The sequence below is a fragment of the Triturus cristatus genome, chromosome 7 (genome assembly GCF_964204655.1).
Source record: "Triturus cristatus chromosome 7, aTriCri1.1, whole genome shotgun sequence".
Lineage (NCBI taxonomy): Eukaryota > Metazoa > Chordata > Amphibia > Caudata > Salamandridae > Triturus > Triturus cristatus.
Window position 1 is genome coordinate 1716064677 of NC_140590.1, and position 24993 is coordinate 1716089669.

The 24993-nt window shown below is 45.3% G+C and overlaps 1 protein-coding gene across 1 annotated transcript in view; it reads left to right on the forward strand.

The window, feature by feature from the left end:
- Window positions 1-24993, forward strand: part of LOC146812866 (alpha-2-macroglobulin-like protein 1) — a 252930-nt gene that overhangs the window by 15000 nt on the left and 212937 nt on the right. Inside the window, exons 2-5 of the mRNA XM_085619942.1 lie at window positions 9627-9810; window positions 14509-14671; window positions 15435-15487; window positions 16398-16418. Of these exons, the coding sequence (XP_085476068.1) occupies window positions 9627-9810; window positions 14509-14671; window positions 15435-15487; window positions 16398-16418 (421 nt within the window). The remainder of the gene's footprint in view (window positions 1-9626; window positions 9811-14508; window positions 14672-15434; window positions 15488-16397; window positions 16419-24993) is intronic.

Sequence of the window (24993 nt, forward strand, 5' to 3'; positions counted from 1 at the left end):
ATAGACTCACAGTTAGTTTTGTACTTATATTGTGGATTGGGATCTTTTCTGTTTGAGTCTTTAAACTTATATCCCGTAGACCCCCTACTCTTTTTGAGATTCTTTTTATTGTCATTTGTGTAGATCCATCAAGGTTTTTTTTATAGAAACTAACAGTTGAATATAGGATAAATTGAAAATTAGTTGAAAAAAAAAAGCCTTTCGTGTCAACGTTTTCACCTGTAACTTCTAATTATGACAGCTCTTTGAAAGCAATATACCATTACATCCGCTGGACATTACTGGTTGTGGGGATATATAGGACTTGTAGGTTCACCAAGAACCCGACGAACCCAGAGCCAAAAACTGAGCAGCAACTTGCAATGGTTTTTTATTATGTACCGGGTATATAGTAATTATTCTGTAAAAATGTGTCCATGGAAAAATCGGTATGAAAGACACCTATGTATTTCTGAAATGGGAACAAAATATAGAGTTTAGAAACAGTAGATATTTGCACATTTCTGAAATTGGGAATACTCATACTAGCATGAGAATTATCAGTCATTTTTTAGAAGGACTTCCTTTTTACACAATATCTTTCATTTGGAAGGCAGAAATGCATCGAAAGTCAATAGATAATAACAGTTTCTTTACAAAACTGAATTACCCTAAGTCTCACGATAAAAATGGTACCTCACTTGTGTGGGTCGGCCTAGTGCCCGCAACAGGAAACGGCGCAAAACGCAACATGGTCACAACTCAATATCGCAGTGAAAATTTACCCTTTTTTGTCAAAGTGCCTAGCTCTAGTTTTTTAACCCTAGCTCTACGGGCACCTTGGGAAACCTAGCAAACCTATACATTTTTTAAAGCTAGACACCCTGGGGAATCCAGGATGGGATGACTTGACTGCCTCCCACCAGGGTCTGTTACCCAGAATCCCTTGCAAACCTAAAAAATTGACAAAACAAACACATTTTCCCCACATTTCTGTGGTGGAAAGTTCCGGAATCTGCGTGGATCCACAAATTTCCACCCACCCCGCGTTCCCCAAAGTCTTACGAGAAAAACGGTACCTCACTTGTGTGGGTCGGCCTAGTGCCTGCGTCAGGAAACGGCGCAAAACGCAACATGGTCACACCTCCATTTCGCAGTGAAAAATGACCCTTTTTTGGCAAAATGTCTAGCTGTAGTTTTTGAACCCTAGCTCTGCGGGCACCTTAGGAAACCTAGCAAACCTATACATTTTTGAAAACTAGACACCCGTGTGCTTCCAGGGAGGCATGGCTTGCGTGGATCCCCCAACGTTTCCTTACCCAGAATCCCCTGCAAACCTCAATTTTAGCTGAAAAAATCTAATTTTTTCACACATTTTTGTGTGGGAAAGTTGAGGCATCACCGGGCTGACACAAATTTCCTACCACCCAGCGTTCCCCCAGGTCTCCCGATAAAAACGGTGCCTCACTCGTGTGGGAGGCCCAAGTACCCGCGACTGGCAAGGCCCCAAAACGTATTGAGGCGACATGAAAATTGCCTACCTCAAAAAGACCTGGTTTCGCAAGGGCGGTCACCTGGGTTTTTGGCCCGGTGCTCGGCGGCCACCTAGGGGAACGTACCAAACCCACACATTTCTGAAAACTAGACACCCGGGGGATTCCAGGGAGGTATGGCTTGCGTGGATCCCCAACGTTTCCTTACCCAGAATGCCCTGCAAACCTCAAATTTAGCTGAAAAAAATCACCTTTTTCACACATTTGTGTGGGAAAGTTGAGGCATCACCGGGCTGACACAAATTTCCTACCACCCAGCGTTCCCCCGGGTCTCCCAATAAAAACGGTGCCTCACTCATGTGGGAGGCCCAAGTACACGCGACAGGGGTTTCATCCTGATATGCCCCTAAAGGGACAGAAAGACTGTGGCTATTTTTTGTGGGGGTGGGGGCATTGGTATGACCATTTTGGGCAGCCCCCATGCATAAAAAAAGCCTGCATACTCGCTGGCACCTACTGGGCTTTCTGCCCCCCCCAGGGGGCAGATCAGGGGCCACTGCCACCATCTGCCCTCCCGGGGGGGGCAGAAAGACTGGAATTTCTCTGGGGATGGGGTGGGGTATTGTCATGCCCACTTTGGGGAGCCCCTACCCCTACACTAATAAAACAAAAAAATCCATGGTTTCTAGTGGGCATTCTGCGCCCCAGGGAGGGCGAGATTGGGGGCTACAGCTCCCATCTGCCTCCTGGGGGGCAGAAAGACTGACATTTTTGTGGGGGGGAGAGTGGGGGCATTGGCGTGCCCATTTCGGGCAGCCCAGACCCTAAAAACAACTGCGCAAAAAAAATCCCTGGTGTTTAGTGGGCTTTCTGCCCCCCCTGAAGGGGCAGATTAGGGGCCAATGCCCCATCTGCCCCCCGGGGAGGGGGGCAGAAAGACTGTAATAATAGGGGTGGGGGCTGCCCAAAACGGGCAGGCCCATACCCCCATCCCACCCCTATTTTTTTTTTTTTAACAATTCCCTGGTGTCTAGTGGGCTTTTTGCCCCCCGGGGGGGCAGATTGGGGGCCGATGCCCCATCTGCCCCCCAGGGGGGGCAGAAAGGCTGTAATGGTGGCGGGTGGGTGGGGGCATTGGCGTGCCCGTTGTGGGCAGCCCCCACCCTAAAAATAAAACTAAACTAATCCCTGATGTTTAGTGGGCTTTCTGCCCCCCGAAGGGGCAGATTAGGGGCCAATGCCCCATCTGCCCCCCGGGGGCGGGCAGAAAGACTGTAGTAAGCGGGGGGGCATGGGCCTGCCCGTTTTGGGCAGCCCCCACCCCTATTTTTTTTTTTTTTTTACAATTCCCTGGTGTCAAGTGGGCTTTTTGCCTCCCTGGGGGGGCAGATTGGGGGCCGATGCCCGGGGGGCAGAAAGGCTGTAATGGTGGCGGGTGGGTGGGGGCATTGGCATGCCCGTTGCGGGCAGCCCCCACCCTAAAAATAAAACTAAAAACTAATCCCTGGTGTTTAGTGGGCTTTCTGCCCCCCCGGAGGGGCAGATTAGGGGCCAATGCCCCATCTGCCCCCGGGGGGGGGAGAAAGACTGTAGTAATTTGGGGGGGGGCATGGGCCTGCCCGTTTTCGGCAGCCCCCACCCCTATTTTTTTTTTTTTTACAAAACGTCCCTGGTGTCTAGTGGGCTTTTTACCCCCCCCCCCCCCCCGGGGGGGGGGCAGATTGAGGGCTAATGCCCCCATACGCCCCCCGGGGGGGGCAAAAAGACTAAAATTCCCCAAAATATACGGGGGAGCAAAGGCCCTTGCCCAAGGGGCCGCTCCCCCCTCCCTGGTGTCTAGTGGGTGGATCCCTGCTTGGGGATCGCCCTCCTGTGGCGATCCCCAAGCAGGGATCCACTGGGGAGATTCTCCCCTTTCCAACGATACCTCTCCCGTCTTTCTACGTACTCAGGGGGCTGAGATAGCCCCCTGAGCACGTACAAAGTGAAACCTGAAATGAGCCTCTTGGCTCATTTCAGTTTCACTTTCACTGTAATGACGTCGGAGCTGGGGAAGCTCTTCCCCAGCTCCCGAGGCTATTTTTGCAGACAGGGAATCCCTAGGGTATGCCTCATGACGAGCTGGACTCGTCATGGGCATAGCGCGACTGTGCTCCATGACGAGTCCAGCTCGTCTTGGGCATACAAGGGGTTAACCTAGGGGATCAACCTGTTTCTAAAGCCAGAGCCTGTACATGTGTTAACCTAGGGGACAAACCTGTTTCTAAAGCCAGAGTCTGTACATGTGTTAACCTAGGGGATAAACATGTTTCCAAAGCCTGTACATGGCCTAACGGTTAGGGCGCTCGACCTCGGACCTGGGGGAACTGGGTTCGAGTCTCGGTAACGACGCTAAACCTCCTGTGATTCTGGGCAAGTCACTTAATCTCCCCATGCCTAACAAAAACAAGCATTTGCAATGCATCGGTCTCGCCTTTGGTACCTTATATGTATTTAGCTATGCAGCACATTAGCCTGGGTGCTGAAACATCTACTGTTCTTTAACATGGAGGCAAAGTAAGCACCAAACTGCGTGACGCACCAGGTATGGGAACATGGAGAGAAATATTGCCTTTCAGCAGGAGATGGTATAGTCCAAAGCTCTGTTTTTAATAGAAAATCAGGGCCTTCGGTGGTCATATCACAGAAAATACAAGACTTGGAAAAAAGAGATGGCAGCAGTGGGAAGCAGGGGTCTTATGACACAGACTAAAAGAGGGCTCTTGGAGGGGAATCTTGGCAGAAAACGCAGCAAATCAGGGCAGAGACAAATGTAGGCAGCTCGGTGGAAAGCGTTGATGGTGAGGCCCGGCAGAACGGATGCATTGAACAGGACAAAAACTGCAGTAGAGGAGGGTGTACAGTGTTGATTCAGTAGTGGACAGAGACCGGAGTAAACTAGAGTGGCGAACGGAAGGAGGGCGTTGAAATACAGCAAATCGCATTGTTGTGTTTGGCAAAAAAAAAAATTGCTGTGTTTCATGAAAGTCTTTTACTTACGTAGCCTTTATGAGTGCAGTCTTTATAATACCTTCATGTCAGAATCGTTAAGTGCACAGTCACTGCAGCCGCTTTTACCAGCAGTCAGCTTGAGCGTTCAGTCAGTGAGTCAAGGATGCGTCATCAGTTGCGTAGACCTGCTGATAGCGTCTTACGGGACTTGAGCAGGACATATGCATACCCACAATCCTTTGCACTCTGACAGTTATTTATCTTCCATTCACAAACGACTTAACAATATTTCTCACTATTTTAGGTGTAAGGCAGCAAAATACTTGAACTGGGCTGTCACACTTTGCCTGTTAACAATTGTATCAATGTTGCTCTAACAGTTTTAGGTAACGTATACCATGAGCTGGTTCCTTTAACCCATTATCTATGTGCTTAATGTTTTAGTCTCTGGTCTTGTCAGTGAAATGATACTGGCTTCACTAGTACTTAGTGTGAGTGAATATGCTGGCCTTTCCTGACTCAAAGAAGCGTAAGAACGCGCGGAGCCCTGGAAGTCTCCTGCGGCATTCTTCAGGCCAGGCACTGGCTGTTACGTTTCTGTGCTACGGGAATTGCTCAGAAGCCTGTGTGCTGTCTGCCACCCTGCGCACCGCCTGAAAGGTGTCCAGGGGCGCTCTCCCAGCTGCTTGCATGCTAGATACGAAAGCATTGCAGGAATTCTGAATGGTCTGTGCTGTCTCTCGTCTTTCCTCCTCCTGGAGACCTCAAGGGACTGGGCATGCACACACATGGGGAGGGGAGCGCGGCTGCACGGCCATGCCCCTCTCTCTTCACTAATGCTGGAGCTGTCAGTGCGAGCGCAGTGACGTTGCGAGACTTTGCCCTAATGTGCGCGTAGACCTGCTGATAGCGTCTTGCGGGACTTGAGCAGGGCATACGCATACCCACAATCCTTTGCACTCTGACAGTTATTTATCTTCCATTCACAAATGACTTAACGATATTTATCACTATTTTAGGTGTAAGGCAGCAAAATACTTGAACTGGGCTGTCAGACTTTGCCTGTTAACAATTTTATCAATGTCGCTCTAACAGTTTTAGGTAACGTATACTATGAGCTGGTTCGTTAACCCGTTATAGATGTACATATTTCTTTTGCCTTCGGTCTTGTCAGTGAAATGACACTGGCTTCACTAGCACTTAGTGTGAGTGAATACGCTGGGCTTTCTTGACTCAAACAACAAAGCGCAACAACGTGCCTTTATCTCTAAGGACTGGGCATGAACACACAAGCGCTTACGCTTAATCTCTGTGCGGAGTGCTGGAAGTCTCGTGCAGCATTTTGCTGGCCAGGCACTGGCAGTTACATTTCTGTGCTACGTGCTCTGAGCCTAGGAACTGCTCAGAAGCCTGTGTGCTGTCTGCCACCCTGCGCACTGCCTGAAAGGTGTCCGGGGGCGCTCTCCAAGCTGCTTGCATGCTAGATACAAAGCATTGCAGGAATTCTGAACGGTCTGTGCTGTCTCTCGTCTTTCCTCCTCCTGAAGGCCTCAAGGGACTGGGCATGCGCACACATTGGGGGGGGGGGGGAAGCGCGGCTGCACGGCCACGCCCCTCTCTCTTCACTGAATGCTGGAGCTGTCAGTGCGAACGCAGTGACGTTGCGCGACTTTGCCCTAATGGGCGCGTAGACCTGCTGATAGCGTCTAGCGGGACTTGAGCACGGAATATGCATACCCACAATCCTCTGCACTGTGACAGGTATATATCTTCCATTCACAAACAACTTAACGATATTTCGCACTATTTTAGGTGTAAGGCAGCAAAGTACTTGAACTGGCCTGTCACACTTTGCCTGTTAACAATTTTATCATTTTTGCTCTAACAGTCTTGGGTAATGTATACCGTAAGATGGTTCCATTAATCAATTATAGATAAGCATCATTTGTTAGTCTTTGATCTTGTCATTGAATTGACACTTAGTGTGGCAGTGACAATGCATCAACGCGCCTCTCCTTCCAAGGACTGGGCATGCGCTCACACACTCTTTCAGATTGATTAGGCCGCGTGTCAGAAAAAAATGCACCGTGAAAGGGGCCAGTAGCCTTGGAAGGATACAAATGACGACATAATCGTCATGAGGAGGGATTAACATGCCTTAAACCAATAGGAATACTGTAGTTACTGACCTAAGCCAATACAAAAGATGGGCGGAGCTTCCACAGAAACTTCCTCACTAAAGTGTATACTGCATGTCTCGGAGAGACAGCGCAAGCGCTGTCTAGGCGAGACCTAAAAAGAAAAAGTGAATGTGTCCTCACGTAACTTAACTGGTGCTATGTAAAGCGCTCTGATACCTGATTGGATTCGGGTCAAGTTCGCTATATAGAACTCTGCTAAAAAAAAAAAATGTGTGAACCCAGGGGATAAACCTGTGTCTAAAGCCAGAGCCTGTATATGTATTAACCTGAAGGATACATGATATATATCTAACCCCAGAGCTTGTACGTGTGTTAACCTAAGGGATAAGCCTGTTCTTAAAGCCAGAGCCCACACATGTGTTAACCTAGGGGATAAACCTGTTCCTAAAGGTTGAACCTGTGCATTTGCGAACCTAAGGGGATAAACCTGTTTTTAATGCAAAGTTCGGAGATGTGGTAACCTAGCGGATAAACCTGTTTCTAAAGCAGAGCCTGTATTTGTGTTAACCTAAGGGATATAACTTATTTCTAATCCCAGAGCTTGTACATGCTGTTAACCTCAGGGATAGAACTGTCCTTAAAGCCAGAGCCCAGACGTGTTAACTCAAGGGATATACGTGTTCTAAAGGCAGAGCCTGTGCATGTGTTAACCTAGAGGATAAGTCTATTTCTAAAGCCAAAGTCCGGGCATGTGTTAACCTAGGGGATACGTCTGTTTCTAAAGCAGAGCAGGGACATGTGTTAACCTAGGGGATAAACCTGTTTCCAAAGCCAGAGCTTGTAAGTGTTTCAGCCTAAGGGACTGATCTTCCTTCTAAAGCCAGTGCCTCTACATGCTGATAATCTAAGGGATGAATCTGTTTCAAGAGCCTGTGCATGTGTTAACCTAAGGGATATAACTACTTTTCAAAGCCAGAGCTTGTAAGTGTTTCAGCCTAAGGGACTGATCTTCCTTCTAAAGCCAGTGCCTCTACGTGCTGATAATCTAAGGGATGAATCTGTTTCAAGAGCCTGTGCATGTGTTAACCTAAGGGATATAACTACTTTTCAAAGCCAGAGCTTGTAAGTGTTTCAGCCTAAGGGACTGATCTTCTTTCTAAAGCCAGTGCCTGTATGTGTGTTAAACACTAGGGACAGATCTTTCCAGAGCCTGTAGGTGCTCTCAACCTAAGGGCTAGCTCTGGTTTCTGAAGCCTGCTAGGTCTGTGTACCCTAAAGGAGAGTTCCAAGTCTCCAAACTTGCTCCAGCCTATTTAGCGTCTCGTGCTTCTACAATATATTTGATAGAAGGGGAGCATGATGGGTTGTTAGAAAAAATAGAATCCATAATAAAACAGGGAAACGTTCGTTGAATGATGAGTGACTATGAATGGTGAAATGTGCAGTCCCCGGAGGTGGGGTGAGAAGCCAGCAACAGAGCAAAGAGGGAGAAGAGGGAAGGAAAAGTGCCAAGGTAGAAAGCCATACATTATAGTAAAACATGTAGGGCTTGGGGAAACAGTCCTTTTAAGTATTTGGAAAGCATGCTACTGCTGACGTCAGAACAAACACAGGTGACTTTGCATCAAGGAAGAAGGAAGCCAGAATTCTCCTTCTCCAGGCGACGGGGGAGTGGAACTTCAGTCTTTTGACGCTTGAAGTTGGCATGGCTGGCTCATGGCTTCCCCTTAGCATCCCTGGGAGGTCCCCTTCACAACCACTGATGATGCAATCACTCATGCTACTGCCAACCTGGAGTCACAGACTCAAACCAGGTCTTGACTGATTTCACTCCTTAGACAGCCCAATCTATTCTTGTTTAATGTCTCCTTGCTTTTGGGGTGACTTTATTGGTCTTGCTAATGCCCCTGTACTGAGTACATTTGCCCTAAATGCATTTCTGGATACCCTATTGGGTGATTAGCCTCTCTTTTTATGTATCCTAATTGATTGAGTGATTGATACAGGAACCACGTTTCCCTTTTTGAGCAGACTATGTTGTTTTCCATCCTTCTTAGTTAGGAGGTATACATCTGTCGTTTGGGAGGAAGAACTCACCCTTGTAAAAAGCCTCATAATAAGAAGCTAAACACATTTATCTGTTCAGAGTACGAGATCAGGCTAACAAGAAGACTAAATAACCAAAATAAGACAGAAGAAGGCTCACTGCAATATTGTTGAATCCTATTCGTGGCACAGTTTTTTTTTGGTTTTGTTGCTGATGTGGTGTCCCCGTCATAGAACAATTGGCCTGCATGTACTGGTGGCACACCTTCCTACATGTGCTGGTGGCACACCTTCCTATACGCACTGGTGGAACCCTTTCCTACGTTCGCTGGCGGAGCACCTTCCTACACGTACTGGTGGAACCCCTTCCTACATGGGCTGGTGGCACACCTTCCTATACGCACTGGTGCTGATGGCACACCTTCCTGCATGCGCTGGTGGCACACCTTCCTACAGGCGCTGGTGGCACACCTTCCTACAGGCGCTGGTGGCACACCTTCCTACAGGCGCTGGTGGCACTCCTTCCTACAGGCGCTGGTGGCACACTTTACTTAATATTGCTTATGATATCTGTGTGATGCAAAGAAGACGCAGAGGCAGGCGAAAGAGAGTCAATATTTGATTATGAGTAATAAAGTATGACTGTGAGGAAGACTTTGACCCACTCAATGTCCAATACTGTAATGAACATTGTCCTACAATCAGAATACCGCAATCACAGAATTGCCAGAATATGTGGACTTAGGGTGGTTGCTTCCAGCACCCACTATTAAGGTTACCTCTGGTTGTTTTGTCTGGGCATCTCAGATGAAACCTTTGAAGAACTAAATCAATACCATGTTTATGAGTGAGTGGGTAATGATGGACTGAGGAAGGTAGAGGGAGGAACGGCCCTAAAAGAGAAAATGTGAGTGTGATGGTACTAGTGAGAACAGAGCCTGACGCGACCCTTGACCGCTGAATTCTTCCCTTCCAGACACTATGCAGTCCTGATCCCGGCAGAGATCAACTTTCCGCACACAGAACGGGCCTGCATACATCTCTCTGGCCTCCATGAAACTGCACATGTGACAGTCAAACTTCACCTGCAGGAGGCCAAGCTAACCCTGCTGAAAGAAAACGTTGAACCCTCCTCATACTTCAAATGCGTCTCTTTCCAGGTAAAGTATCCAGTCTTTGGGTGGGAGGGGGCTGGAGGAACCGTCAGTTGATGGTTGGCAGTGCCCAGGTCCTAGAGGTTAAAAGCCGACACAGCTATAGTACTGAATACCCCACTAGCTGTCTAGAATTGCAAGGTCCAAGGTAAAGGTTAACGACTGAACGTAAATGAAGAAGAACCACCACCTCACCCACAAGTGGTAGATACTTCATAGTAAATACCTAAATGCAGTACTTAATTTGATCCGGTGGTTTCTGGTGGTCAGCACCGGCACTTATTTGTCAAGACTGGCACTTATGAGAGTCTGCCACAGGGTGGAGCTCTTTGTCTAATTTAGATATGAGCACAGCAACAGTTGTTCATTATTTCAACATGCATTAAAAAGACTAATTCCTGCACCCAAGCCATTCTTATAGCTTTTGAGGCTAGGAAAATCCCAAATTGTCACACTTACAGGAGTGTGATGGTTTGTAGCTGTGTTGGTACTGGCATTGACTGCACTAGCAGGAGCAATGTGTAGAGCATGCCGCAGTAGCCTCCTGACAAGGACCCTAGCACTTACATTTTTACAAATTAAGCACTGCCTGAAGGCATCCTCATAGAATGTTCTGGTAAAGTATCTAGGTACCTTTCGGTCTTTATGTCCATATTAAACCTCTTACACCTCTTTTTAGTCTTCAAACTACTTTTTAATGGTGCTAATTTTCTTTTGTTACTTCAGCTCTGGATGAGTTTAAGCATTAACTTCCCTGATTTAAGTCTATACTTATCTCCAGAATGATGCTGGTCTGCATGGACCTGGGTGTGTGCTGTTTAGGGTCATTTACATCTGTATGTAGTCACAGAATTCACAGAAGGCGCAGAGGCACTAGGCTGATCCAACTGGATCCAAGAGGCACTCACACTATGCCACAGGTTCAAAATTTCTTAGAAGCTTGCGTATTCGGGCAATAATATGTTAAAGTAAATATGTACTAACTTGTCTCACAACAGTACATATGCAATGACAACGAACCGCTGTATCACTGGTAGACATTAGTTACTTATACCCCTGAGCTGAGTTTATATAAATAAAGGTGCTTTTATACTTAAGCACGAGTCCTTTAGTCTTCAAAAATGCTCACCATTGGCAAATTGCAGAATATTATCCAAGACATTCTCAGCAGAATGTTTTCCATGTTTCAAGGCATATGCCCTTGTCAGCCTTTCCTATTTTTAGTCCCTACGGAGGGAGGAGTTCCTCAGAATGCATGCCTTCAGTTTACCCATACTGGTACGTTCTCCAAGGTTCTTAAAGTACGCACTGAGCAGTATATACTCCTTTACTCACACTCACTCATTCCAGAAAGATAAGTAGCATCTTCTCTCTCTGAATCTGCATGTGGGCCTAACCCACAAGGGCTTCACAGTTCATGAGCAGCATCAAACGTCTTGGGCTCGATTCACAAAGTGACTTACAAGTAGTAAAGCTATGAGTATGGGGTCCCCACACTCATGGCTGAACCTCTGCGCTTGTGGTGGAATCTCATTAACTCAAGCGGAATCTTCTCACGGCGCACTCTATGCAGTGTCATGCGGAGATTCCACCCCCAGTGCTCATTTTGGACATTCCACACAATGCCCACATTTCACTGCACCTCAACGCACTCCACTGGCTCCCAGTCCAGCAAAGATGCCAATTCAAGCTGCTCATGTACTCCTACAAAGCCCTCAACAAAATCAGACCAGCATACCTCAACCACCGCCTCAACTTCTACCAACCCACCAGACACATCTGATCGGCCTACATGGTACTGTATGTACCCCTGCGGGGGACATTCCTTCTCACACATCGCAGCAAAAGCCTGGAACAACCTCCCGCTACACCTCAGAACTGCCCCCTCCCTCATGGACTTCCAAAAGACGCTCAAGACCTGGCTCTTTCAGGAAAAAACAAACATAATTCTATCCATCCACCTTTCTCGGGTCCTCGCCCTACTCAGCACCTGGATACCCTCACTGGTCATTAGCCGTGCATTAGAAATCCACACAACATAACATAACAGTGCAGAGATTCCAGCACTAGTGCGGAGACTTCGCACTAGTAACTTTACTACACCTAAGTCCCTTTGTGAATCGGGCCCCTTGTGTGGATCATGTCTTGAGTTGGTACAGCTGCCCAGATTCACTCTGTGGATGCATCCATCATGAGCCAGCTTCATTCCTCATTAGTTGCCGGGCCTTGTCCTCCTGTCTCAATTAAAGCTCAGAACCCTGGTTGTATGACAGCATATCAGATACCACAGTATTATTTAGCATTTACCTTTCATCTAATACATCAACACATAATTAAATAATTTTTAGTTTGAGCTACTCATTTTACCACTCTATTGTCTACATTTAAATCATCTTACATTGTACTATACCATATGATTTTGTTTGTATATACATTCAATATAAGTGCACACCTAACCCTGACCCTTGCTCTAATAGTTACATCACAACTTACCTAACTATATGGGGTACAGATAATTTAAAGGCAGGAGATAATATGATTCCCCATGCCATTGTGATGCAATTACAGTGATATTAATGTAGCACAATATTTTGTTTGCAATATTGTGATTATGCACTGGGCGCATGAGGAACAGACTCAGTGCTTAATTTGAGCCGGTGGTTTCTGATGCTCGGCACCTGCACTTAATTGCTAACAATGGCACTTATGACAGTCTGCCACATGGTGGCGCTGTTTGTTTATTTAGAGTTGAGCATAACAGTTGTATACTAATTCAATATATACGTTAAAAATAACATCCCGGCAACCCAATCCATTCGTATGGCTTTGGGGGCCAGGAATAGCCTGAAGTGTACTACTTGTATGATTGTGAGGGTTAGTAGGTGTCTTTGTACTGACGTTGGCAGCACTGTCAGGGGCAACAGATGGTGCAAGCTGCAGTGGCCATTGATTAGGGCCCCGGCACTTATTCTTTTACAAATTAAGTACTGAATTGACCATCTTCTTAGCTCATTAACTGGTGCCACTCCCACACTGTCTGCAGAGGTGTTAATCTCCACTGCCTCTTCTCTCTAAATTTCTAGGTAAAGGGGTCTCTCTAACCTTCTTCATGTTCTGTCTCATCAGCTCCCGACAACAACTGGTCAAAATTATGAAAAGAAACCCTCAGGCATTTTTGTGGCAAAATAGTGTGTAACTATGCCATGTCAGTTCACAGGCTCACAACTCACTGATTTAAAAACTCCAGTCGACTCATAGACTGGAACTTTTCAACACATAAATCAATTATCGGAGCAAAAAAAGAGAAAAACATAGTGAAATTAAAACAATGTTTAATGTCAGTAAAATATGACAATTAGATAGTTGTAATGAAAAAACTAGAACGCAATGGAAACATCTTTACTTAAGTTGAGGGAGGGGTGCGGCGTAGTGAGTAGTGCTGCCGGCTTTGGAACTGGGCACCTAAATCCGAATATCACCTTCAGCTCAACATCCAGTGCTTTGGGGAAAATCACCTAATCTAACTGCCTCAACCAACAAAAAAAGCGTGACATTTTCTAGTCCTGTTGTATAATGTTCTAATGCCCTCGGGCAAAAATAGCTCTTAATAAAACTGCAAAAAAAAGTGTTTCAATCTGTAAGGAATAAGTTTTGATTCACGGTGAGAATGAATATCTTTTATAGTTTGCAAAATGGCCAACATGTCAATGGGCTTGCCATAGACATCTAGCCTGATTTTTTTTTTTTTTTTTTTTTTTTTATCTTCATAGGGCTAGTTCAGCATTTCAACCTTCAGAAGTTTGTAAATTGGGAAAAAATAACATTGTGGCAACTATTATTCAAAGCGCTTCAAAGGGTAAAAAGTGCAGTCTGAAGCATTACATAAAAACAAATCGGAATTTATCAAAAATATTTTTATTATATTAATGCAACTTTTAAGGGTACACATTTCGCCTCATGCGGTAAACTGTTTCTGTAATACCACAACCAGATTTTCTGAAAAAGCAAGATTGGGTATTTACAGACTGCGGCATTATTGACTTCTGCGCAAATCCTTATTCTGCTGATGGTAAACACAGCTCCCAATAAAAACTGCACTCAGTGGTATCAGTTTGTACCTGATGTGGTATTGTCTCTCCGAATACCATGTGGCATTGGTTTGTTTCCAAATCAGGATTCTGGACTTTGCTGCAATTACCACAACTTCAGGTTTTTCCGCAAATAATTTTCTGCCAGTAGAATTCATACAGAAGAAAACACATAGGGTCTGATTCACCAACTGCACTTTTGAGTAAGTTTACACTTTTGAATAAGTTTAGTACTTTTCCAAGCATAAGATTTAACATGTATGCAGAACATTTTAAAAAGGATACAGCTACTACTGGGATGAAATGAATTTGATTGTTTTTTATTACATTCATAATACATTTGTCAAAATACAGATTTTCAGACTTCTTTAGAACTTGCAATTGAGAATGTTTTTTTTAATAAAAAAGAGATAGTATGGATAATTCTAGAAACGTCTCCAGTAATATTTTGGTTTAGCTGCAATATTCTGCTGGACTCAAAGAAATAGACTAATTAACAAAGCTGTTAATGATGCTGCCTTGCTTGCATTTGATGAGGGGTAGCCCCTGTCAATGGTACCCTGAGAGGATGTGCAGTGACATCTTTCATGTGTGATATGGTTTTGTTCCCTTACAGGTGCCGCTCCCCGCTGGTGGCTCCGAAGAGGTTGGGCAAGTGGGCATTTCTGTTCAGTCTGAGGGCCACACACTGAAAAACAAGAAGAAGGTGCTTTTGAGGACCGTCAAAAGTGGGACATTTGTGCAGACCGACAAGGCCGTGTACAAGCCGGGACAGACAGGTACCCCCAGGATATATCCTCCCTTCTGTGTTCAAGACAGAGCTTGGTTAGGAGTTTTGAGGAGTTCAAGCTCTCGACCCATTCGAACCTCACACAGTGTAGCGATATAAGCGAAGGAAAGAGTGAATGGAGTGAAAGTGAGGAAAGTTGCAAACTCAAAACTTTTGAAAGATGAAAAGGGCAAAAGGAAGGATGACTAAAAATTTAAAGCAGTACTGAAACATGAGTAAAAAAAAGTGATAGCAAGAGTGAAGGAAAAAACAATTAGAAGAAATAGACATTGAAGGGATCAAAAAGGAAATAAAGGGCCAGTCAGTGATTGAAGGAAACATTGGAGGGGGAAATGAGAGAAAAGATAGGAAGTAACTTGTGAAGAAGAACTTATTTGAAACCATGATGAAAGAAGTGGAAAGTTGAGGTTAATACACCTGTAAGAATAAGGACAATCAATGAAACGTAACATGATGCGGCAGTGAAAAAGAGAAAGTGGATGCGTTACTTGGGGTCCAATTCACAATATTGTTTTCAGCGATTAAGACAAATTCACTAATGACCAAAAGCTCAGTGACTTGGGCCTTAAGTACAGTACTGTGTGGCTGCTCCAACCTCCAGCTAAACTAGCTCCTGTCCCTCAACCATTTGAGAGCTGTGAGGTGAGACACACTCCTAGGCTCTGGAGGAAGGTGCACTTGAACTGATCTCAAGGTGTGGGGATTCTCATACCCAAAAGCCACCCACTAACGCTCACTTCTTGTCCTTGCAGTGAAGTTTCGCATTGTGACTCTGAATGAGGACTTTATTGCGGAGAACAAGCCGGTAAGTAAATCTGAGCTGAGCAATGCGATGCTCTTCGTGGGCAAAGGAGAGCATTTAATGTGTCAGATGGGTGTTTGCCTAGAATCACCTTTCCAATAGCCAGTGAGAACTTCTGAATTAGAAGAAAACTCAAGAGATCAGTGCAACTTATCTTATTACCTTGGTTCATACTTCTATGGAGTGTGCACAAACTGAAACAACTGGTAATGTCTAGTTGCATACTTAGAGCCTACGACACTCTGATCCTCAAAGGACGGTCCATTTCTCTATTCTTTTTGCACAATCTCTCTCGAACTAGCTCTAAAACATAACAAATACAGAAAATGATTGTGTCTTTAAATAGCATTTTCCACATGGCTACATTTCAGTTTTCTTAGATATGAATTGCTTACTGGCATTTGTTGTTAATATTTGCTGTTAAGTTTCTTACAGACAAAAAAGAATGCCTTAACTTTGAGCTATCCTGTAGAACCGGTCTATACCCGTTCTATTATAAAAACTTGTATTCACGTTAATGTAGCACATACATTGGAAACATTTGGTATCTGCTATTTCCCTTACTTTTTTGTCTCAATCCAAATTTCTCACTCATTTTTTTCTGTACAGAAGAGCAGCTAACATGTATGCAATACTTACCAAGCAATTAGCACTTTCACACCCAGAAACTGCCTACAACTCACTTCTATGGTTAGCAAATTTCCTTAGTATGCTGGCCTGGGAAGGATATAGTTAGCTCTCACAATTTTACAGGCTTCAAATCTATCATAGCTTATGGTTGAGATAAGTCCCCTGTTGAGTGCCTAGTAGTTTGTGCACCAATTAACTTAATACTAGGACACCTTTTGAATTAGGAAAGTAACATGGATATTTAACTGACTTCTTTCTAACAATCTCCTCTGTTCTCTTTCAGTACCCACTCGTGCAAATCCAGGTAAGCACTTTTAAGATGTCTGCTTTGTCCATCGTGCCTGTTAAATTTATTATGTTTGGTATGTCTTGTTTGCTTTCCACAGCATTTGTATTTTTTTTGTTATGCCGCACTTGTAAACATTTTCTCCAATTATCAAGCCTCACGTTAAACTGCAGAGCGATGAGAAAAGTAGCGCTAACCTCGGTTATCGCTACTTTTCTTACACCTCCTTTTCATCTGATTTAGCCACGATATCCTATGGAAGGTGGATATCATGGCTAAGTCTGTCCCTGCCCTATCAGCAAGCATTCGCCATACGTTGTGCGATTATCGCTGGATTTCCAGCGATAACCACACATTTGGCAGTTTGCGCCTTGATTTTTATCGCTGTTGAGATGAGCGTTGCTGATAGCACGCTATCTCAGTGATAAAAATCAGCGTTAGCCGGCGATAATTATCCTCGCGCTAAGCGCGCCGAGAGATAATTATCTCCGGTTCTTGCTGATAAGCCCCTTAATCTCCCCGTGCCTGAATGTGTCCTTGTGTAACGTAACTGGTGCTCATGTAAAGCGCTCCAATACCTTCGGGTTGAGTTTGTGCTATATAAATCTGCATTAAAAAAATCCAGCTATGGAGAAGTGTCCTTTAGTCATAACTAATGTTTTTTTTTCAAAGTAGCAGGCCCCTTTGTGGACTCACTTTATCAACAACGTGTTTTAAACCAGCATTGGCATAGCCAATAGGTCTGGCCTTTGGGACCTTATAAGTGTTTAGCCATGCAACAGTTGCATAACTAAATACTTATAAGGTCCCAAAAGCGATACCTATTGGTTATGCCAAGCGGCCCTGCGGCCGCGAAAGTGATCGCGATCAAACATCAAAGCGGCCGCGAAAGTGAAAGTAATCTCGGTAAAAGCGGCGCGCGCGCCCGCGCACATGCACTGTAGCTCTAGGCTGGCCTGGTAGCACTTTTTGGAGCCCTCTCAATAAATCTCGCCAGACCAGCGCATGCGCTGGGTCAGGCGAGACCTAAAAAGCATCAATGCCTGAGCAATTAAATCAAGGACCGGTGTCTCCAACCAGTGGACCGTGAGCTATCAGTAGCTGCCAGTCACCTTCAGAGTAGCTCACAGCCTGGAGTTCATTTTTAAATAAGCACAAGGTCACATTTTCCTTTTAATGTTAAGGGAAGGCTGTGTTTATATTACATTTACTATCATCAGGCTGCAGATAGTGGGTCTGATAGTGAGCAGTGCTCAGTCAGATTTATGACCCAGGCTGGGGCACAGGTGAACAACTCGAGCACTGAGGTATGTAACTTTTTTTATTTTTTAAACTTTATTTACCATTTTTAAATGAATACAATACATATGAATTATTGCCACACACCATGACAAGGTAGGAACGGTATGCATTTTCTTTGAGAGGATCTGCACTTAGACTTCACACACAAGTACATTAGGACACCTTATAAGTTTGCATATATCTCCCTCTCCCGAGGCATTCAAAATAATCTGATAACAGTCTCTTTCCTGTGAGTAGAACCCTACACATCTCCAGCGTGGTAATTACAATAAAAGGATAAATAAAACTATAACAATTCAAGCTTATCCCACCCCAGTGGGGACCATACCCACTGGCTACAGTGATGAAGGGGTAGAGCTAATCTCAAGAAGACAGATCTTTAGGGGATTCCAAATATCCTTGGGTCATGATGCGGGGGCTTGCATCATCGCATACAACTCAGTTTTAATTACAATACGTGAGGCTAGCTAGCCAGGCGTACGTTGTGGGGATAACCTTACTGCCCCATCAATATGCTATTTTTCTCTTTGCAAGGAACAGAGCAATGGCTATGAATTTTCGCAGCTTCTTGGGGAACCCGTGTACATAACCCAATAAAGCTACCTCTGGCGAAGGGGCAATGTCCTAGCCTGTCATGCGCGATAATATCTCATGAATGGATTTCCAATAATCCCCATATTTCATGTCATATGTGCGAAATAAGCATGTGGTCCTCCACACTTAGGGCAGTTGTGTGGCCTAGCGGGGCCAATAGAGTTGATTTTCGCAGGGGACATATATGCCCTCCACAGATACTTAAAGTGAATCAATTTGTGTCTGCTGTTGAGTGAAACCTCCTTGGTCTGGGAACAACAATATGACCAATGTGACTCCTGTATCATGTGTTCCAAATCCCGCTCCCAAGCCTCTCTGATCTTGGCGTCCCTGCAAGGGACCAGAGCCATGGATGCTCTGTAGAGTTTAGAGATCAGATGATCCCCCCCTCCTTTGCTGGTAATCATTAGCTTTAATGGGGGGAAGGACTCAGGTTCCAGTGGGAATTCAGCCAGCTGCTCTCTAAGCGCCCTCCGAATTCTACGTAAAAAGAATTGGTCCATAAAATTGGCTTCACTGAACCTCACGTCCACTGTGCTGTTGAACACATGCCCCTCCGGAAACAAATTCCCAATCTTGTCTAATGAATAGGAAGTAAGAGTGCATTGTACCAACTTCTCCTCTGTAATGGGAAGCCGTGGGTTGTTGCCAAGTGGAATCTCAGACGAGTATAATACGCGCCCACCCATCACACGCATCAGCTTCTGCCAGGCCCAAACATTTGTTGATACTGTTTCTATGTCTTGGGGGTCTTCGGGGAATCCTTGCAGCAACACTGTTCTCAACGGTGGAGGTAGCACTAGGTCATCCTCATGCCTGACATAAGGGATCCGGGCATCCGGGTGATAGCAGGAGTGAGCAAAGCTGCACTGTGCAACTAGATAATATATCTGCAAGTTAGTACCCCAAACCCTCCCCTTTCATATGGCAAGGTCAATGTGTCCCAGCCAACTCTGCCTCTACCTCCTCCCCAAACAAGCCTGTTGAGACGGGACAGGATCGTTCTGCAAAAACTATTGGGGAGCGGGATGGGGATGTTATAAAACAGGTTTAAGAATTTGGAAAGCACCACCATCTTGATAATTGCGAATCAACCAGCTAACGAGAGAGGGAGTTTCAGCCAGCACTCCACCTGCTGCTCTAACTTGTAGCTGGGCCGCAATTGAGAAAAATGATCTGTTAATCCCTGTGTATCTGAATTCCTAAATATCTAGCCGACTCATCACACCACTTCAGGGGAAACCCACAATCCCATTTGACACTACCGGATGTTACTGGAAAAATTACTGATTTATCCCAATTTATGCCCAACCAGAGAATCCACCTTATCGGATGATCTCCCTAATTAGTGGTTCCAAAGTCTCCTCAGGGTGGCGAACAAAGAGAATGATATAGTCGGCGTAAAGTGAGATTAGAAGAGGGCCCTACTTGAACTGGAGGCTTCTGTGCAGATGCCACTCCTGAAAATGTCGGTCCAACAGGTCTAGCGCGATAATGAAAAGCAACGGAGAAAGCGGACATCCCTGCCTGGTGCCACGGGTAAGTGCGAACTGTGAGGACAGGGTGCCTTTTAATCAAATTCTGGCTGTGGCTGAGGTGTAAAGGAGTTCAGTAAGCTCGACAAACCCTCTAGGCATCCTCTTCATGACTGTCAGGAAGAAAGGCCACTCCAAGGAGTCCAAGGCCTTTTCAGTATCTAATAAAACGGCAGCCGCAGGGACCTCCAGCGGTATCCTGCGTAAGACCGCGAACAGCGTACGAAGGTTTAATGCTGTCGATCTATGTGGGACGAATCTTGACTGGGTCGGAAAGATGATACGGTCTAATAATCTTAACGCAATCATTTTAGCGAGGATTTTGTAATCAAGGTTTAAAAGCGATAACGGTCTGTATTAACCACACATGATTATTACTGTCTCACACAACATGGAGGGAAGCTCTTTGTGCTCTAGCGCTTCATTGTAGACCTCGAGAAGGTAAGGTGCTAAAAGGTTCTTGTAGGCTTTATAAAATTTGACAGTAAACCCTTCTAATCCTGGGGCAGTCGAACCATTCATTGCATCTATAGCGCTTACGATTTTCTTAGCAGAAAATGGTTCAGCCAAGAATTCCTGCATCGCTTTATCAAGTTTGACAAGCGCCATTTCCGCTGAGTATTAATTTCGAACATCGTCAATGTGAGTTACACGCGTTGAATACAGACCAGTGTAGTAATCCAAGAAATCACCTCATATCTCCCGGGTATATGTCAGCGTCCGGCCACTGGAGGAACAGATGCAGGGAATATAAGACCGTCCCGTCGAAAGCCTCAGGAGGTGTGCCAAAGTGCGGCCGGGCCTATCTCCCTCGCCATAGCATCGTACAGTGGCATATTTGCTTAAAGCATTTCCCGTTCAGCTGCTTCCCTGAATTCTAACAAGAGCGACAATCGGCGGCTCCGTCCAGTCGGGTTAGGCTGCGACACCTGCTCCTTGCCGAGCGTTTCAAGCTGCTGCTCGATGTGAGATAATGTACCCCTCTAATCCCTCAAAACTCCAGAATGTTTAGAAATACAACCCCCCGCATATAAGCTTTAAGGGTTTCCCCAAAGAATCGCCCATGACTGCACTGAACCCCTTTTTAAAGCAAAATATTCTACAATAGTGGTATGAAACGCTGCTTTGAACACCTCATCCATAAACGCCTGACCAGGGAACCTCCACTGTCTCTCACATCCCTCTGGTCTTGGAGCTCTGACCATGAGTACTACAGGGAAGTGATCTGGGAGCGTGCTAGGAAGATGTTTTGATGCGCTGTACCAAGCTGCTAAATTGGGGGATACTAACCAAAAGTCAAGTCTAGTCCAGGTGTCATATTGCCCGGTGTAGTGAGTATAGGCAGTTTCCCCAGGGCCGCAGAGTCGCCACACATCTACCAGTCCCAGTGAGTCACACAGCTCCAACAAAGCTCGTTGCGATTACGCCTTGGGGTCAGAGGACCCTGACGTGCTGTCTAGTGCTGGGTCCAATAGTAAGTTAAAATCCCCACCTATGCAAATGTAGTCTGCATCGAGATGCGTACGGAGTTCATGGAAGAAGTCTGGGTTGTCAATTTTAGGTGCATAAACGCAAACAAACGCCATTTAATATCTCATTAAAAGCCCCGTTACCATCGTATAACGACCCTCCCTATTGTTTGATGTCCCTGTAGATAGTTTAACTCCTGTTTCCCTTTCCTGATGTTGTTAAGGCCCCGAACATTCCATGTGATCAATGTAAGGTCCGAGAAAGTGGACAGTTTAACCCCAAAGACATAAAGGAAGTTCAAGTGTGACTGTGTGTGTGAATGGCAGGAAGTACCTAACCCGTCATGGTGTGCATGTGGAAATAAAAGCAATGGGACCCCAAACAAACAACCCCACCCATTCCTGCACATCCCAATAACAAACCTATAGAATGCATCATGGGAACACAACGTATGGTAAGAAAAAAACAAATTTACATACATTCCAGCCGGGATAGTAGATTAAAGGTGATAAAACACTTGGGGCGAGGCAACGCCACGCCGCTTACCCAACTTTGCGTGAGTATAAGCATTGACAGTATAGACCTTGCCCTATAAGCAATAAGGAATAGAGAAATTTGCCTTAGCATGCAAGTTACAGTAGCTTAGGTCATTCAGATGAAAAGAGTTCCCCGCTACCCACCGAACCGCTATGCGATGGGGAGCCCCTGGAGGGGTCTTTGTTTTTGCCGCCGGAGCTCATTTTGTATTCTTGGCTAAACTGCAGAGGGGGTTTCAAACTCTGGACCTGCTGTCCACGTCTCCCCGAAGGCCCACCGGGTAAATCATATCATAGCAAAGTCCCAAGGTGCTTAGCGTGGCCTTCACTCCTGTGTACTTTCTTCGCGCCTCTTGGACCATAGCTGTTAAGTCAGGAAACAGAGCTATAGTTGGTCCTTGCCAGGATGTGGTGCCATTTTCTCTTGCAAGCCCGAGTACTGTATCCCTGTCCTGGAAATTCAGGAGACAAGCAATTATGTGCCTGAGAGGACATCCTAGGTTGGGGCAAGGACCAAGGGAGCAGTATGCCCGCTCCACTAGGAAGGTGGCTGTGAAAACATCTTTGCCGAAGAGGTCAGTGACACAGTGCCATAAGTATTAAATGACAGAAATTTAAAGTGCAGAAAAATGTTCCATAGTATAAACATTTTTGCAGTACATTTTTCTGCACTTTAAATTTCTCCCATTAAAAAAAATATGATTGTATGTTTGTGTTACATATGTAACGGTTCCACATACAGTGAACGGTATGTACTGTGCCACAAGTACATATGACACAGGCTCTCGGTCACCCCTACAAATATATCCCATTCATAAGCACACATGTTCATACATCCCCAAAGGCCACACTCTCACTGACACACATGGCAGCCCTGTCATAGTGCCCCAATCAAAGTATTTTGCTCAAACCATTGTTTCTGGCTCTATGGACATAAGGCTTAAGACAATGAAGCTGGGTATGGGGCTGCCTGTGAACACTGCACGAGCTGTTTACTATTCAGTAGCTCACAATGATTTTCCCTGATCAGAAGTAGCTCTCTCTGCAGAAAAGGTTAGAGACTCTAAACCCACTTTTTACTTTTATTGCATGAATTAATAACAAAAGGCTTTTCCACAGAAGCCCTGTATTAATAGATTTTTATGTAGTAATAGGATAGTGTGGGCCTCACCGCATTGGTAGAGGAGTGAGTCACATCAGAGTGGTGGTGGGGTGGTACAAGAGGGAAACCTCAAAGACAGCAAAAAGGAGAATCTACAAGTCCTGAATTCCAGAAGGATAGTTTGTTCAAAATGTAGGATTTGAACATTGCTTTAATAGCGATCAGTCTGTGGTAAATACAGATTATTTTCTTTTCCGGAAAACGGTTCCAAGATATGAGTGCATATCATAGAATTGGTGTAGAAAAGTTTAGTTTATGAATTGTGAGAATGGGTTGTAGTTTACATCTTGTGAGAGGTGAGCCTCCAGACAGTAACACTTTCTCTTAGAGGTATGTAGGCTTTAAATACTCAAGACTTTATTACAGTGGTCTGTTCATGAGGTGGGAGACAATTATGTTTTGTAAAAGGGGTTATATCATCAGACTTTGTTCATCTTGATGTGATAATCTGCTGAGGGTAGAAGGACATTGAAAGGGAAAAATAATGGTTGGTAGACCACTATTATGTCTCCGTACACGCACACACACACCCACACCCAATGTATAGAAGTTGAGTTATTGAATATCAGAAGAATGAAAGCAGTGTAGTGCTTAGAAACAAAGCACACAAAAATGGGTTCTCTGGTCGCACTGGACCTGGGCAAAGTCAAAGTTCGGGCTGACTCCGAGGAAGCGCAGGCCAGCTACAATACTCACGCAGGCCCCGGTGCACAGACTACCTTTCCTGATTGCAACAGCGAGATGCGTTGTGATATGCGTAGATGCTGATCCCGCTAGTCAAGGGATGCAGCTATCTTTTCCAGGCGGTGGCGGCGATGCGCCGGTTCCATAGACGAGGTGCTGGGCTGCGATGCGTTGGTTCCGTAGAGTGATGCAAGTGATGCGCTGGGTTTCTCCACGTAGTCGAGTGATGCATTGATCTCTCCAAGCTGCTGCGCCAGCATTGCAAATTTCCAATGCGTTGGTTCCGAGAGCGATGTGCCATTCTACAGGTCTATACGCCCATTCTGCTACACGCAGACACATTTATGTCTTTGTTACATGTATCTGAATCCACTTCCAGTGAACCAGGCTTGGGAGCAGGGGTAGAGACTTTGATATTCCTGTGTCCCAAGCAACAGGAAGCAATCCAACAAGCCCTTGAAGCAAACTTGGAGAAAAAGCAGAGTCCAGCTGTACTTCAGCAAAGTCAGAGAGCAGCAGGGCAACGCAATGGAAAAGCAGTCCTTCCAGGTCAGCAGTCCAAAGATGAGTCCTTTAAGCAGCACAGCAGTCTTTCTGACAAAGTGCAGTTGTAGTTCTAGAAGTGTCTGATTTCAGGGGGTCAGAGACCCAGTACTTGTATCCAGTTGTGCCTTTGAAGTGAGGGTGACTTCATAGCAGGCCCTTGAAGTGCACAAATAGATTCATACTTGGATATGTGTTTCATGTCTTTAGAAGGACAGTCCAGAGAGTATCGCTCCCCTAAGGAAGAGAAAGATGTTCCACGCATTCTTGAAAAGGTATTACTGAAACATTAAGTTGAGCAGATGAGATGATTTCAGAATGCAAGGCAGAACATAGGCTTGGATCCACGACCTGAGCAAAAAAGGTCCCATTTGTGCACCCACTCTGGGGGACTGTGTGGAAGACTTAAAAATAATGCTCTTGTTGAAAAGCAACTAATGTAGTGCTTGAATATGAAATTCTAAAAAAGTTTGAGATGGCAAGATTTGGAGCAAGCAGGCTGCCATATTTTGACTAAACTGTAGTCTAGTGATCAGATAGTTTGGCATGCACAAAAAGGTAACCTTACCATATTCAAGGCAAGAGGTAATCACATCTGAGAATTATCCTTGTTCCATCAGTGGGATGACAGAAGAGCATTTTCTTGAAAATCCTAAGAGCAAATTGGATGTTTGCAGGCACACATTTTATGGTGGAAAGGCCAGTGGACAAAATGGGGCCAAGAATAGACAGCCCCATTTACAGGATCAGAATTAGTGATTATTACT